Source organism: Callithrix jacchus, chromosome 6, assembly GCF_049354715.1.
Source record: "Callithrix jacchus isolate 240 chromosome 6, calJac240_pri, whole genome shotgun sequence".
Classification (NCBI taxonomy): domain Eukaryota; kingdom Metazoa; phylum Chordata; class Mammalia; order Primates; family Cebidae; genus Callithrix; species Callithrix jacchus.
The window spans coordinates 87,165,323-87,182,713 of record NC_133507.1 but is presented as its reverse complement, the minus strand read 5'-3'; the positions used below and the strand labels follow the sequence as shown (position 1 = coordinate 87,182,713).

Here is a 17,391-nt window from a genome sequence, read left to right as displayed (position 1 = left end):
TGATGCTAAGAAATTAAAATACCTAGCATATAGACTTTGCAGGGAGTCAACAGGTCACAATTTGCATTGTGCATTTATTTTGCAGAAAACTCCACAAACACTTCTGCAGAGTTATAATGACATATTAAATTTTCAAGAAACTTGCAGCTGTATTAGCAATGAAAGCCAGTACAGTGCATGCAAATAAGCGAAGCAAACAATCCTACATCATGGAAGAAGACAATGAGATTGTGATACTACAGGGTGTCTTGGTAATTGATCAAAACGTATAAAATGTTGCTATTTTAAATGCCTGTCCATGATTCAACTAGCTTATTTACCTGCTCCCATTGGAGTCTTCCTTTATCCTGGCTTCAGAAGGTACATGGGGAGGTTAGAAAGGAAGAACTTTTCTAAGGATACTTGGTAAAATAAAGGAAGGTATTCAATTTGTCTTTCTTTTACCATTTGTAATCAATTTTTTAAGCAAGTGACTTCAATGCCCAGAAAGAAAAGTCAATAAAGGTGTATCACTATCTAACAAATCATTCACATTCCTCTTCATCATTTGTCTTTCAGATATTTAACAGCTTGTAACAACTATGACTTTGCAGGCAGTTCCCATAAGCTATATATGCATTATTAATAAAGTTCTATGACTGAAAACTTCCATCACTGCAATGACTCTTGAAAAGCACAGGTTTACTCAAACCGACAATACATAGTAGTTTGTCACAGTTTTAACATATGCATTCTTCTTGCAGATGGTTGAAAAAGAAGGTTATCTTCAAAAAGCTAAAATTGCAGATGGGGGAAAGAAACTAAGGTAATAAAATTCTTTAATTCATTCTTATATAACTATGCTGGTTCCTCATATCCTCAACTTGTGCCACTGGTATTGTTTGGGAGCAAGGCCCTATGGTATTACACCGGAACAGTCTCCTCTGCTACTGCTACGATCAATATTCTTTTTAATGTAATTACCGTTTTTAAAGAAAGGTACTACCTTCTATATTTTTGTACAGAACATATAAATGAGATGCTTTTTTGTCCTCCTTGAACTTGAACTCATAAAAAACTGAAAAGAAATGACAATCATTCTTGATTTCCATGATTAAAGGATTAGGGGATGAATGCATTCATCTGCAATATATACAAGTCTCTGTACAATACCTTGTAAGAATAATTTCCTGAAGGATGGAGGATTTGAACCACTTTTGCAGCTCAAAATAGAAATTGATCAAATAAAATTAGCCTCATATACAGAGGTGAGAGAAATTAGAAAAGGAAATAATAACTCTTCAGACCACAACAACAAAAACCTTGAAGAGAAAAAATAAGGTTGATAGGAGGGTAAAGAAAGATGATAATTGTGTTGTATATATGATATGTTTAGAAATAATCACCTTCATTTTAGAATTTTTGCTATTTCTCATATTGGTTCTGTTACATACTTAGCTTTGTGCTGGGTGATATGCAAGCTACCAAATTTGTAGAAAATGCTCAAATTGAGAGACAAGGCATTTACTCATAAATGTGTTACTAACAATTAAAATTATGTAGGATAAATATACTAATTAGCTACACAATGGGACACCTATTACTTGTATAATACAATTCATTACTAGAATGATACTGTGGTCAACACTAGAGAATAAAGTCTGCTTTTGTTTGGTGGCTATAATGAATTTTATATTTTTTTAAGCAAAGTAAAATTTGGTGGGAATCATCCATAATTTCACTAATTAAAATAGCTTTTTCGATTGTAACTACCAAGCTCTATTTTTTCTCCGTATTGTGTCTTATTCTGGGATAGCGAACAGGACCTTAAATCTTTACCTGGACTATTTCTCTGCAGTGGTCCTTTAGCCACCCTCCCTTGAAGGGTTCAGGCAAGAGATGCACAGGAGACAAGACCAAATGCAAGGCTGCTTTAAGAGACTTGGCTAGTCCTTGCCCCAGTAGTGAATCTGACTTAGAGAGTCATCTGGTTCTGGGGGAACAACAGGAGGAAGTCTTTGAGCAGCCCAGCCTGAGTGCTCTCCTTTCCCCTAGACCTTATCATGTCCTTATCAACTCAGGAAGGAGTGTGGAGGGTACAATGATGCCTCTCATCAAGATGAGTAAGTCATGACCCTTTCTTCCCTCATCAGCCATGTGGAATAAAGAGTTTCTCTTTATTATCTAAGTTAGCCAGTTCAGCTCTTCACTAGAGCTTGGTAGGAGAATGGAGGTGGCAGTATTGGTCAGTTCCACCCTCCAGCCTCCTGCAAGGAAGTGGGAAATATCCTAAAAGAAATAATTTCAAGAAAGCAAAAGGAGGTTCTACTGTGTGGTTTTGGAAAGTATCTTTGCCCATAACCCCTCCATAAACCAAATTTATGACATCTAGAAGGTAGTGTCTAGAGGAATTGGAGACTAGGGTCCTTCTTCCCCCAGCCAACTCACATGAATGTGTTCTTAGGCAGTTTTGATTAGTCTGTATACCATTGTGTATTTCTTTTATTTGCTGTAACTTTCCAGTTTGCATGTAATTTCCATGTTATAGTTAAGTCCATATAAACATTTGTTTGTACTCTGTTTTATTATTTTACCTTGCATACCATTATGCATTCTTTCAGCCTTTTCCACTTAAAGTTATATGTTTTAGTTTTCCTTTTTTTTTTCTGTTGTTGTTGCTGTTGCTGTTACCCCAGGTACACATAATTGAGTTGATTATATCCTTCAGTTTGTGGCCTTGTGTTATCATCATTCTGGGCAAGATCCCTAGCTGGTTTTATTTTATTTTATTTTAGTCTCCAATCCTTACTTCAATCCCATGTAGACATTCATTTTAATGTATTTAATGTGTGTTTATCAAACTCATTCTCCATATATGTCTATATTTAGCTATATATATGGCATTCAAAAAATAATGTATAGTTGTGTATGTGTGAATGTATTCTATATAGCATAAACATTTTTGTATTATAAACCTTATTGTGTTTCTTATTACTTTCATTCAATGTTAGCTCTTGGGCAGCTATCTATGGTGCTATCCAGACATGCATCTCTTAATGATGGAGATATGTCTTAAGAGATGCATCCTTAGGTGATTTAATTATCATGCGAGCATCATAGAATGTACTTACACAAACCTAGATGGTATATGATATAGCCTATTGCTCCTAGGCTACAAACATTTACAGCATGTTACTGTGCTGAATACTATAGGCAATTGTAACATACTGTTATTTGTGTATCTAAGCATACCTAAACATGGAAAAGTTAATGCATTGCACTTGATGTTATGAAGAATATCATGTTAGAAATTTTTTGGCTTCATTATATTCTCATAGAACTACTATCTATATGTCATCCATTGCTGATTAAAATGTTTTTGTGCAGTGCATGAATGTCTTTAAATCTAGTTCGTTGATGCCCACTTTGCCATTGTTCATATATAGTCATGTGGCATATGGTGGCATTTGATTGGTGATGGACACCATATACAGCTGTGGTCCCATAAGATTATAAAACTGATGTTTACTGTACCTTCTCTATGGTTAGATAAGTTTAGATACACAAACACTTGCCACCATGTTACAATTGCCTACAATATTCAATACAGTAACATGTTATACATGTTTGTAGCCTAGGAACAATAGGCTATGACACGTAGCCTAGTGTGTGGTAGGCTACACCACTTAGATTTGTATAAGTACACTCTATGATGTTTGCACAGCGATGTAATTACCTAAGGACACAATTCTCAAGAATGTATCCTTATCATTAAGTGAAGCATGACTGTATATGAAGTTTTACTTATGCAGTCTCCCAGCTGTGGACACCTAAGTTGCCTCTAACTCCTTTCACTCTAAACATTTCCATAAATCACACATACTGTTTCTTTTGAAACTGTTAGGAATTTTTTTTTAGGGGAATATTTACAGGAGTACAGGATTGCTCAGTTGTTAGTCACACACATTTGTAAATCTACTGACTACTGTTGCCACACTTTCTCCTGAATTAGTGCATGAATTCATACCAGTCAATGTGCAATACAGAAGGGATTCTATTTTCCATAATTTTATCAGCACATAGCATTATCCAATATAATTATCTGTAAAACATTACATTAATGCTGTTTTTACTTGTATTTCACTGATAGGTATTGAAGTTGAGCATCACTTTATCTGTTTAGAGCCATTCAGATTCTGCATTCAGATTCTATTAATAAATGTTGACTATTTTCTATTAAGTTTCCTGTCTTTTTTCAATGATTTGAGAAACTTATAATATATATATAACACTTTGTCAATTTTACATGTCATGCGTAGCCCCTCCAAATTTATGGGGTTTTTGTTTTTATTGTTAGTACTTTGCAAATTGAACATTGTGTATGTAATCACCATGTTTAAGAACATGATATCCCATTATGTTGATGGGCTATAATATGTCAAATCATCCTTACCTCTTTTTTTAAAAATTATTATACTTTAGATTCTGGGGTACATGTGCAGAAGGTGCAGGTTTGTTACATAGATATACATATGCCATGGTGGTTTGCTGCACCCATCAACCCATCATCTACATTATGTATTTGTCCTAATGCTTACCCTCCTGTAGCCCCCCCCACCCCCAACAGGTCCCAGTGTATGATGTTTCCCTTCCTGTGTCCATGTGTTCTCATTGTTCAGCTCCCACTTATGAGTGAGAATATGCACTGTTTGGTTTTCTGTTCTTGTGTTAGTTTGCTGAGAATGATGGTTTCCAACTTCATCCATGTCCCTGCAGGGGACATAAACTCATCATTTTTTATGGCTGCATAGTATTCCATGGTGTATATGTGCCACCTTTTCTTTATTCAGTCTATCATTGATGGGCATTTGGGTTGGTTCTAAGTCTTTGCTATTGTAAACAGTGCTTCAATAAATATACATGTGTATGTGTCTTTTAGTAGAATAATTTATAATCCCTTGGGTATATATGCAGTAATACAACTGCTGGGTCAAATGGTATTTCTAGTTCTAGATCCTTGAGGAATCATCATACTGTTCTTCCACAATGGTTAAACCAATTTACACTCCCACCAACAGTGTAAAAGTATTCCTGTTTCTCCATATCCTCTCCAGAATCTGTTGTTTCCTGACTTTTTAGTGATCACCATTGTGTGAGATGGTATCTCATTGTGGGTTTGATTTGCATTTCTCTAATGACCAGTGATGATGAGCTTACCTCTTTTTATATTTTTGATGTTTGTGTCTGGTTTTATATTAAAAGTTATCATTGCAATAATTCTCCTATTGCTTGTCAATTTTTCTCTTATATATTCTTTTTTTGTTTCCTTTTTGAGTCAGGGTCTCATTCTGTCACCCAGGCTGGAGTGCAGTGGTGCCAGCTCAGCTCACTGCAGCCTCCTCCACCCTCACCCTCCTACCCACCTTATGTGGGGTTAAATGAGTAGCTGGGACCACAAGTACTCACCTCCACACCCAGCATTTTTTTTTTTTTAGTAGAGATATGGGTCTTGGCATATTGCCCAAGCTGTTCTGGAACTTCTGGGCTCAAGAGATCCACTCACTTAGCCTCCCAAACTGTTGGAATTACAGGTGTGATCCATAGCACCCAGACTTCTTTTATATTTTCTGAAGACAAATACTAAGTCTAGATTACTTGATCAAATTACAGGACCATTTTTAATGACTCTTAGTATGCATTCCCATATTGCTTACCCAAGAAATCTGTATGCTTTTATCACAAGCAACAAAAATGGTCAGTTTAGTCATAACCTTGAAAAATTGTGCTTTTATCTCATCGATACTTTAGTAACTAATAAATAGTATAATGTACTATAATTTATACTTCTTACATAAAATTTCTTTTGATACCCTTTGTTTCATTTATCAGGGATCTTTATATCTTTTATAAATTTTAATGAATTAATAAGTAGTATTAATAGATGTTACTCTGTCAAGCACTTGGCTGAATTCTTTATCAGTAATACTTAAATAATACTACAGAATAGGCTCTATTATTACCTGTTCTATAAGTGGAGAAACTCAGTCACCAGTATTAACCTCTTATTTCTCCAAATCTTATTTTATGTATAGTTAGTATCACAGAATTTAGCTTTGTCCTCTGCTTGAAACACATTTGCTTTATCTCTCTTGCCTTTAAGCTATTTGAGACTATGGAGCAAAAATGGTTCTTTTATTTTATGCCATCAACAGTACCAGGGACTTCAATTGTCACTTAATAAATATTATTTCATTAATTTCTATCAGGTTTTCTACTTATAAATCCATAATAGATCATCATGTCTTGTAATTTCTTCTTAATTTCCTTCTTTCTTTTCCTTTTTATTAGTCTTTATTTATTTGTCTCTTCAATATCTTTTCTCTTTCTCTCAAAGAAAATTCAACTTATCTCTGAATATGAGCAGGAGATGGTGAAAGTTTACTTATTGGCTATATTTGACATTCATAAGAGGCCATGCATTTAGCCTTGTTTTGAAATGAGGTTATACACATTTCCCCAGTGATACACTGACAGGCTTGAAAGCAGAATTCATTCAGCATTCACTTTAATTTTTAATTGTGAACACTGAAAATAGGCCTCAGCTTTTCCAATGAAGCATAGGAATTTCTTCATTTTGGGAATTCCGTCCTCAAACTTATAAGTAACCCTGGCTTCTCTGAAACTCTATGACAGCTTAGTAAAAAGTTATTTTCAATGCTTACATTTACAAAAGGCACCTGACAGTATGTTTATGAAATTTCAACACCTCAGACTTGCTTCTTCCTCAGCACCTAGGTCTTCTTGTCATCAGCTCCTGTGTGGCTCTGCACATCTTACCACAACATACAGTCACATTCTGCTCTCTTTAGATGGGCATAGAAAGATATAGTTGGGGGTGAAAATATGTCCAGAAGACGTCTATGAAAAGAAATGCAGAAAAAAGATTGTTCAGTGGTTATGTCTACAAGTGCCTGCTTTCATCCTAGGGCCCACAGCTACTAAGCTGTCTGTTGGGTTTTTGTTTTCTTGTTTTAACAATTGTTATTTGGAATGGACTTTCTTTAGAATCTGAGACTAAGGTGTGTTCCTAATGTGATCATATTCTTTCTTTAGTACTTCCTGCTCAGTATCCAAATACTTTGTTCCAGGCCGAATCTGTCTTTCTTCGTTTCCTTGCAAGACTGACAGAGATGGGTGTTTTTACACCTCAGTGTCTTTTTGTCCCACCTTTTAGCAGTCATAATTACAAGATGCTTAGAATATAAGACAGAAGAAATAAGTTCCTAGACCAACCACTTTGAGAATGAGTCTGTACATTTAACAATGTCTAAGTGATTTTGCGGTAAATCAGTCAGGGACACTAGAATAAATCACTTTCACTCCCATCACTGGTGTGGAATCAAGTCAAATCCAGCATGACCAAGTTAGGTAACAAAGGCAGATGGATCAAATAAGAGAAGCTGAAATTTGTCAAGGAACCTCACATATATTTTCTTCTGATTTTTGTTGATTTGTCGCGCTGTCATTACCTAAAGAAGGCAAAGGAAAGGTAAAGGTAGGATATAAAGCTTTGGTGTTTAGAGTAAATGAATGCATCAAACCAGAGTTTAAGCCAACAGATTCTTATAATGGTAATGAATATTTTAAGAGTCATTTTTCATCAAGCATTTTCCAGATAAGCTATTACAATCCATGTTGCTGTTATTATGTGCTGCCATCCGGTGTCCATTTTCTAGAATGCCAAGCTGATGGCTTTGTTGAGTTTTGTTTTGTTTTTAGGTTGTTTTGTTGTTGTTTGGGCGTTGTTTCTGTTTCTGAACTTTTGTTTGCCCGTTTGTTTGCATTTTCTAACTTCACAATTCAGGATTTGTTTTTAGGAAAGTTTTATGAAGTGTTTCACATAGATAAAAGGTCCCACCAATTGCATAAATGGTACATAAATGCCCTTGTAAAAATGTAGTTCTCCCTACTTTCCAATTGTAGTTAACACCCCATTTCCCTTAGATGTGATTGTTTTGCATGTCAAAAGATATAATAAAATAAATACCTGCATTTCTTTTTTGTTGTTTGGTTTTGAGACTGAGTCTCTCTCTGTCACCCAAACTGGAGTGCAGTGGCACGATCTTGGCTCACTGCAACCTTTGCCTCTGGAGTTCAATGGATTCTTCTGCCTCAGACTCCTGGGTAACTGGGATTACAGCTGCCCATGACCACAGCCATCCAATTTTGTGTTTTTATAGATACACGGTTTCACCATGTTGACCAAGCTGGTCTCGAACTCCTAACCTCAAGTGATCCACCTGCCTCGGCCTCCCAAAGTGCTGGGATTACAGGAGTGAGCCACTGCACCTGGCCCAACACCTGCATTTCTTGCCCCAAGATTTGTCTCCTGCATGGAATCACTAGGTTCAAACCCTTACCTAATTGTTACCTGTAAATCCCTATGGAAATGTGTGGCTGTTTCCCTTATTCATGGCACTTTGAACTGACTTACTGAAGTTGGATATTTCCTGAGTTATGTGTCTTAATTACCCCTTTAATCTATCCAACACCTTGCTTTTTGTCTCTCTTTGGAAAAAAAAAAGTAGAAAACTAATCTCTCAAAGTTATGATGAAATGTGGAGGCACTGATTGGTCAATGGGTGAATTTACCTGCTGGCCGTCATGGTAGGGATGGAAGACAGGGATAAAAGGTTTGCAGTTCAGCATTGTGGGACAGCCCAGGTCAGGCTAAGATGTGGCTTTACTCCAAAGAGCAAGACATTCTAGTACTTCAATGACAACTGTTCCTTACCTCCCCCTCTTAGCTCCTCTCATGCAGCTCTGAACAGGCATAAGCAGAGTGACTACCAAGAGAGCCGCATGCCACCTGCCTAGAGACCATGGAGACACTGGAGTGAGCAGGGGCCTGAATCCCATCTTTATGGCTTGTTTGCCCTTGGTTAGGATGCAGCCTCACTGGGCTTCAGTTTTCTCTTCTGTAATATGGGGGTATCCTAAAACTCATTCAGAAGACTTGGTTGCCATATTTATTTTCCATCTTCTTAGAGGTAAAATTTCTAGAGGTCTCTTGTTTTTCCATCTCTCTTTAGCCCTTAGAATTATGTTTGGTATGTGGCAAATGTTTAATGGATACTTGTGATCAGCTTAGTAATTAAATTGCATGATGTATATAAAATGCCAGGTGGCGTACCTGGAACAGAGCAGATGCCAGTGCAAGCTCAGGGCAGGAAGCCCTGTTAAGAAAGTTCAGGTTTTGGCTGCTAGAAGTATAAGTTAGGAAAAAATATCCTAAATCAGAAGTGTTAGATAGTTAAGAAAAATAATGCTATAAATACCATATTAAAACACTAGGAAACTAAGGAACGGAGAGAGTAAATGAAACCTTTTGGTCCTTGTTAGTGAAGAACAGTAAATACAGAGTAGAAAGAACCTAGAAGTATGGCTCTCCTGAAATTTGAAAGGCCATATATTCTTTTACTCAAAAAATATGTAATAATCACCTACTAAATGTCAGATAGTATGCCCAATAGTGGAAATGTTCTAAGAAGATAGAGGTGGTTTCTACCTCTTTGTGGGAGTTTTGTCCATAGAGGGACTTTCTAGTCTGAAACTGCTTTATCCTAGAAAATAGTCTATTTGCAAAGTTTCATGAAAAACTGCTGTAGTCACCTATCCTAGTAAGGCCTTTAAGCTTGTAGGTGTTACCCACTTCCTGCAATGTATTGAATAAGAGTCATATATAGTGATTTGGTTGCATATGTTAGTATCAAATCCTTAAGTCAAGGCAAAACCTTGTCAAGTGGCCCTTTGCACACTCCAGAGCTGACAATGCCTTACAAGAGAGTCACCATGTTAGAGAATTGGGTGAAGAAGCTATTCCACTGATATGCTGAGAACTCTGAGCAACACAATGGGTCAGACATGTCAGAATGGGAAATAGACTAGACAGATATTATAAGGATAGTGGTCAAGTTTCTAGAGTACTTTGATCAGAGAGGAAGGTTCAGACCTAAGTCATAACGAAATGTTCTCATTAGGTGAAGCCTCAGCTACTCCCAGATTACAGGTTTCTGATTCCATTCCTGGTTTTATGTTTTCCACTGAGTGCAGATGAGTCTGCTAATCACAGACCAGAATAATCCCTGCTGGAAAAAGACAGAGGTGCCATGCAGTTAGAAACACACACCTCTTTCTGGCTTCTTTTTTTTTTTTTTTTTTTTTTGTCACACAGGCTGGAGTACAATGGCACGATCTTAGCTCACTGCAACCTCCACTTCCCGAGCAGCTCGGATTACAGACACCCACCACTATGCCCGGCTAACTTTTGTATTTTTAGTAGAGAGAGGGTTTCACCATGTTGGCCAGGCTGGTCTTGAACTCCTGACCTTGTGATCTGCCCACCTCAGCCTCCCAAAGTGCTGGGATTACAGACTGAGCCACCACGCCCAGCCTGTTTCTGGCTTCTAATGAGGAGCTGAACAGTATATCATCTTATTCCTTTGAATCAGCGCAACTTCTAGGGGAAGAGAGCTTGGAAGTGTTGAGGCTTTGCCCAGTCTTTCTAATAAGGATCAGGTAAAGTGTTAATAACAGAGACTGGAGAGCTGATATCTTATCTTACACTATCCCCGCTAGCTTTTATAATTTGAAGATTTCAGACAAAATTACGTTGAAATCTGACTTTGACAATATCCTTAACTAAGGTAGTACTGCCTAATCCTTTTAAAAAGACAGTATTAAAAAAAGAAATTATTCTTTGGCCATTGTTGTAAAGTCATATTGTAGTTAAGGCAGGCTTTACTGGCATGCGTCCAGGGCCCCATGATCTGAAGGACTCTGCCCTCGATTTAATGCTAGATTGTTACTGTCTAAAACCTCCTCAGAATTTTTGGACACAGAATGCTGCATTTTCATCCTGCACTGGGCCTTGCAAATCCTGTACCCACATCCGTTTTTTTATTGGCAGATTAGTGTAAACTCATGTCTTTCAGTTTTTCAGAAAATATATATTGAGCCCCTAAAAAATAAATTAAAAACTTGAATTAAAAAAACTAGACAGCATAAAGTAATGAACAGATTATAGATTTTGGAGTCAGATAAACTGGGTTTGACTTTAAACCTAAGTGTAAGGCCTTAAGTTATCCTTTGAGTCTCATTTTTCATATTAGTAAATAGAGATGTTAGTGCTTTCATCATTTTTATGTATGAAGCTAAGCATAAACTAGATGATAAGATTTATGCTAGGTATTCTAAATAATTTATGCTAATTATTATTTTAAAAGAAATCACAGGGAAAATTGAGATGAAAGAGGACATCTAAAAGGTTGTCAGCATTATTATTATTATTGATTTTGAAATAAAATTATTTTCAAACAATAACAGTCAACCCATGGGAAAGCTTTCACTTTTATCCAGAGAAGATAAAGACAGTGTTTATAGTTTATAAATTGAAAACAAAGTAGCACTGTACATAAGGTGTCAGAGCAAGTCATGTGCTAAGGTTTCAAGATCTGCAGTTCTTACCCTCTTCAGTTTGTTCACCCAGTTCACCTAACAGGGACACAGTTCACAGCAGTTCAAAGTCCTAATTTAAAAAGAAAAAATGAGATAATTGCATTTCATGCAACTTCAATTCTAACCAGTTCCACTTCCAAGTTTAAGGATGGGGAGACTTTTGATGGCAAGTTCTGTAAGTGATCAATGTCTGAAACAGAGTCAAATCAGAACCATTCATCCAGAACTTCGTATAAATAGGTCGCAAATAAGGTATAGTAGTATCTCCTTGTCAGAAGATGAAAAATAAAGTGGGAAATATAATAGGCAGGTTAAATATGGATTCTTCATGTGTAAGAGTGTTCTGTACTTTCTGATTACATACGTGCAAAATAAGGGTGATAAGATACCCAGACTAGACTTCTAATAATGTTTCTCTTTCTCCTGTTTGGGGCTACCTGTTATTATGACCTGCATGAAGACAAGGCTATTGCTGCTTCAGTTCACCCTGTTGCTCCTGGTACCTAAAAGGAGAAATGGGCAAAAGCAGAAGAAAACGCCTATGTAGTTTTCTTTCTGGGTTTTGTTATTTCATCTTTTCATCATTTAATTGAAAAATTGAGACTTCATTTAAAAACAAGTGGGTACAAGAACACAGTGTTAGTATTTGGATGTTGAAAAATACACATTATGTTTCTTGTGTGTCTTCTTATTCTGTTCTTTTTAACACAATGGTGTATTATTAAGAAAGTTCCAGGCATGTAAGAGCAATATAATTCTTTTTATATATATTAACCTTACTGAATCAAAGTTGTCCTTTCAATCAAGCTCTTAGTTTCTCAAAAGCAAGTGGAAATAAATTACAAAAAGATCTTCGATAGTCATTTAAAAAAATATTTTGGTGTGGTTTTCTATTGACCTGAATAAAGTCCTTCCATAAACTTTAAAAAAAATATCAGTTTTGTTAAATGAATTCACCTATTTTGAAGTGAATGTCAAGCCGCAGCAAACTGCAGCAATAGGCTCTAATGGGTAGAAACCTAAGTACATTAATCTCCTTAATGTCTTTACTATCTACAAAAGAGTGCCTTCATGCCATGAACATATACATGTTCTAACTAAGGAAGGAATATGTGCTCAATGCAAAAAAAAAATTGGTAAACACCAACAAATACAAAGGAGACTCAAAAGCCATGATTTTACCACTCGATAGCAAGACTTTTTCCAGGCCCAAATTCAGTCACTGACTCAATACATATCTGTTTCATGTCTATTTTGTCCAAAGCACCATGCTAGGCATTGGGCATACCTTTGTAAAGATGAAATGATTTCTACCATCTCGGGGCTCATTTCTTAATGGAGGATAGAGGAGAAATTTATGAAAAATATTTTTTAAATTTATAATAAAACTGATATGAGAAGAAGTCATGGAAGGCACATATAACAAAGCAGTGATTTGACTTCTAATTAATGAAATTAATAAACAGAAGGGGCTGGGATGGGTGAAGAAAGTCCTAGGTAAATAACACAACACAGTTATAAGCTACATGCATGTCTGCATTAAAACCTTCCCACATTAGTATTCTTCTATAGCATAGGGTTCATTATTCCATTATATGGATCTATTATATGCAATTTATTTAACCAATCATCTTTTTTTATATTTTATATATGGAATTAACAAACAATGATGCAATTAACTTCTATGGACACAGACTCAGCAACTTTGAGACTATTTCTCTAGAATAAATTTAAATTCATAGGAATGGACATGGTTAGCCGAAAGATATACACATTTTTAGAGATTTTTAAAAAGCACGTTGTCAAATTGCACTCCAGAAAGGAAGCAACAGTCTGAACTCCCACCAATACTGTAAAAGAGAATCTATTTCCTGCACCCTGATTATCCCTAGATGTTCTCAGATGTTATTTCTTTTATTCCTTGACAATTTGATGTACAAAGAGGGAAAAAGCATGTCACTATTTTTATTTGTATCTCTTTGACTTCTGTAAGATTCAACATTATGAAAATATTTTGAATTAAGCAATGACACATGAGGCTGGTTAGTTTTTAAGACTGAAATACACTAAACCAATGAAGAGAAGAAACAATGAAGGAAGAAATGGGTTCTGATTCCATTTTTACTTTGCTATTTTTGGTTTGCTGTAGAAACATAAACTTTTTATGGGAAGGATGCACATGGATACACAAAAAATGGATTTTTGGTGGTTGAAAAAGATTTTAGGAGGAACTATAAATTGAGAAACTCTTACTATAAATGCTATGCTTTTAAATAATTCCAGAATGTGTTTATTATTACCCAAATTCCATACCACCTATAGATTTTAATAAAGAGGAGACTTTTAGGAAGACTGTTAAAAATAAAGATGGTCTCTACTCATTCCAAATGTTGCTCATATTGTATCTATAAATGATTTCTTCAACCGATAATGCTTTTTTTTTCCTTTTTATTTTTTTTTCCCTAAGGAAAAACTGGTCTACTTCCTGGGTTGTTCTTTCTAGTCGAAAAATTGAATTTTACAAAGAATCCAAGCAACAGGCTCTGTCCAATATGGTAAGTAATTCTCTATTTCTATTGTTAAACATCTTTTCAGAAATATTGTAGAATTAAAAGTTTGGTTTTACCAGAAATCACACTAAAACCTCCAAGCTACCAACATCTGAAAACAGATGGTGAAAATGACTCAATAAACTTTTAATCAGATGAGGGGAAAATAGAACTTAGTGTCTGTTTTATTAAGTGGTGCATTTGGAGAATAATCACAAAATGAGATGTGTGGTGAGCAGCTATGTAGTAATGCAAAGGTAACACTTTAAATTAAGGTGCCATTTATAAATGCCTTCTTCTTATGTATGAAATCATCACTAAATGCAGCTACTTGCTCAAATAATGTATTATAAAGTATGTTATAAAATGCATTAGTAATAAATGCTTAACGGATGATACTATGGGAAGCTGTTTTAAAGAATATTATAAGACGTAAATCGTATTAAACCATGTATGTGCATCTTTAATACATGAATTTAAGTTGTTATCTAGCATGCTATAAAGTGCTTCAGACATTAATAAATAATAATAAACTGTTTATAAATGGCACCTTAATATAGGGTATTACCAATGAGGAAACACTCTAAATTAGACAAGCGATTTTTTTATCTTAGTCTAACTATGATGTTCACTATATCCAGCTAATGTTTTTGAATATTTCTATGACTCCATCTAATGGAGCTAATACAATTTCTGTATCATGTAGTTATTACAAAGTGAAATTTGTAGGGTTTCTTCCTTGTATCTGGAGGAGGCCCTCTCATATGCCTGCAAAGATTTGACAGTGATAGTAAGTAAGAGCAATTCAGAGTCAGTTACTGGGGCAATTCAAGCTTAAGCCCCTGCTGCCCAAATACAAGAGCTGCCACAAGATGTAGAAGACAGTGGGCAGGCAACGTATCTGACAGCCTCCTGATTAGGAAGGACTCCGGGCAGGAACTAACCTGCCACAGCCCATCGGCCTGATGGATGACAAGGAAAGGGGTCGTCTGGCAGGAATTACCCACAATGAACTAATTTATATTTGGCAGGTAATAAAACGATGGGAAGTGCTTTGCTCTCCAGCCACTGGTTGTGTTTGCTATGTAATCCTCTTTAAATGGAAAATAGAAAATCATTTGCTATGAGATTTTTTTTAAAAGAAGATTTTAGTAAGAACAAAAGGTAGCATTTGGCTTTGCTTCTAATAACTGCAGTAGCCTTTTTCCCCAAGTGGCTTGCTGATTTTGGAGTCTCGGTGATGTCCGATCTGTAATCTAATTATTAATAAATTAAAAGTATTTCTCAGTCCTTTGTCTTTTTAATTTAAACTGCCTCAGAAATTTGTTTTAGGGTTTTATTTTGTTTTTATTTTTGGCTACAGTAAGGTTGAGATAATCTTTTTAAGGAAAATGAAGTACCCCTAAGGGCCAGGCACAAGTTGTTTAACTTGCATCCACTTGTAGGTCCTTTGTCTTCCCTTTGAATGAGCTCTTAGGGGGAAGTCAGGAGGGGAGGAAAGTCGCTGGCCTGCTGAGTTTGGCTGGTGAAAAGATGATCTTCCCCTGCTAAGTGAGAAGAATTCCATTGGGAGAAGTGTTTATTCTAGTATGTGGGATAATGGGAGAGATAAGAGTCCATATTTTAAAGCATTTGGTTTATTTTTATTTTATTATTTTAATTTTTTCATACCAGGAGATAAAATTATCAGCTGTTAAATATTATACAGGTGAAAGAAAACTCCCTTTTTGATTGCCGACAAACCTTGCAAGTTAGCTCACTGACTGCATGCTCCTTGTTCAACCTTCAGAACTGCTGTAAATTGACAATAGACTTGACTTGTAGGAGAAATTTGTTAACATTTTTTGGCAGTCCTTATTTATTACTTCTGGCTCCATTTTTAATGCTCTTATGGTTTCTCCCAGGCACTCAATGTTTTTAAAGTCAATTCAGGGCAGGAACTAACTGTGTTTTGTGGTAATGGGTAAGAGAATCACAGATTCATGTTTGTGTTGCATGAATTGTCTTCCTAGTCAACTGCTTGGATCCATTTCTAACCAAGTATTAAAGGCCTAGTGGGATAGCCCACATTTACCAGTTCCAGTCTTAGAGAAATGACACAATGATTGCCAGGCCTTGATTAAAGATGCTGTGGTTTTATTTTGAAAGTGATTTATGCTCAAGTTTCCGAATTTCTCTTGTACCCCCTTAGACTTGTTCTGGTATTGTTCATTGTGCTTCTTGGAGAAAAGTCTGCCCTTTCCTCCTAGGGGTCATTACAAGCTGCCTGAGTGAGTGCAGAATGTGATTTAAAAGAATATATATAAAGAATAAATTAATCTTTATGCAAATGATCTTTAAGTGTTACTGCAGAGTGAGACAAGGCAACAAAAATAGCCAGAGCAGTTTTGAAGTTGGACCCTAAAGCTTTTGAAGGGGATATAATTCTGTTTTTACCACTTAGTAGCTGATAACATTACTCCCTTCTTTGAGCTGCAGAATCCTTACCTGTGAAACGGGCATAGCGATCTCTGCCAACATAATTAGTAAGGAATAAATTAGTAAAAACTAATACATAATGACCAAAAAATAATTATTGTGATTTATTATATCATACTCTATTAAATACAGAAATATAGTATATTCTATAGTATACAATATAGAGAATAATTATATTATTACAGTTTATTAGTTTTGCACTTGACCTGATTTATTTATAGAAGAGAGAATATACTAATTCAAGAAACTCCATCATGCATGACCTCCAAAAGAATGTATCTGTAAGCAGCATAAAATGCTATCTCAGAGCAATGACTAATACTGAAAATTAAGCCATACATCCATTTAGGGCTCTAGATGTTAACCTCCTGAATGTCCATATGAAGTTTCCCAGGGCTCCCATCTTCTTCCCTTGGCTCTTACCCTTACTGTTTTCACATTTGATACAGCATGTCACAAAGTATTGTGCCTGACCCCACATTCCATGTTTGGCTACTTTTCTTCCTCACTGAAGTTCTTCCAGTTCATATCTGTCTTATTCAGTTAGGACTGCTATATCAAAGTAGCAAAGACTGGGTAGCTTAAACCACACACATTTATTTCTCCCAGTTTTGGAGGCTGGGAAGCCCAAGATTTAGGCACTGGTGGATCTGGTGTCTGCTGAGGTCCTACTTCCTGGTTTGCATCTGTCCTGACTTCTTGCTGTATCCTCACACAGCAGAGGGCAAAAAGTAAGAAAGCAGATCTTCATGTCTTTTCATATAAGGGCACTAATTCCATTCATGAGGGCTCCACCTTTATGATCTAATTACCCCCCAAAGGCCCTACCACCTAATGGCATCGCACTGGGACTTAAGATTTCAATGTA

The 17,391-nt window shown here is 36.0% G+C and overlaps 1 protein-coding gene across 2 annotated transcripts in view; it reads left to right on the top strand.

Moving 5' to 3' along the window:
• ARHGAP15 (Rho GTPase activating protein 15) overlaps positions 1 to 17,391 on the top strand; it is a 660,617-nt gene that overhangs the window by 95,049 nt on the left and 548,177 nt on the right. For both annotated transcript variants that reach the window (XM_002749466.5, XM_054257664.2), the window contains exons 4-5: positions 744 to 805; positions 13,964 to 14,051. In XM_002749466.5, coding sequence (XP_002749512.2) covers positions 744 to 805; positions 13,964 to 14,051 — 150 coding nt within the window. The remainder of the gene's footprint in view (positions 1 to 743; positions 806 to 13,963; positions 14,052 to 17,391) is intronic.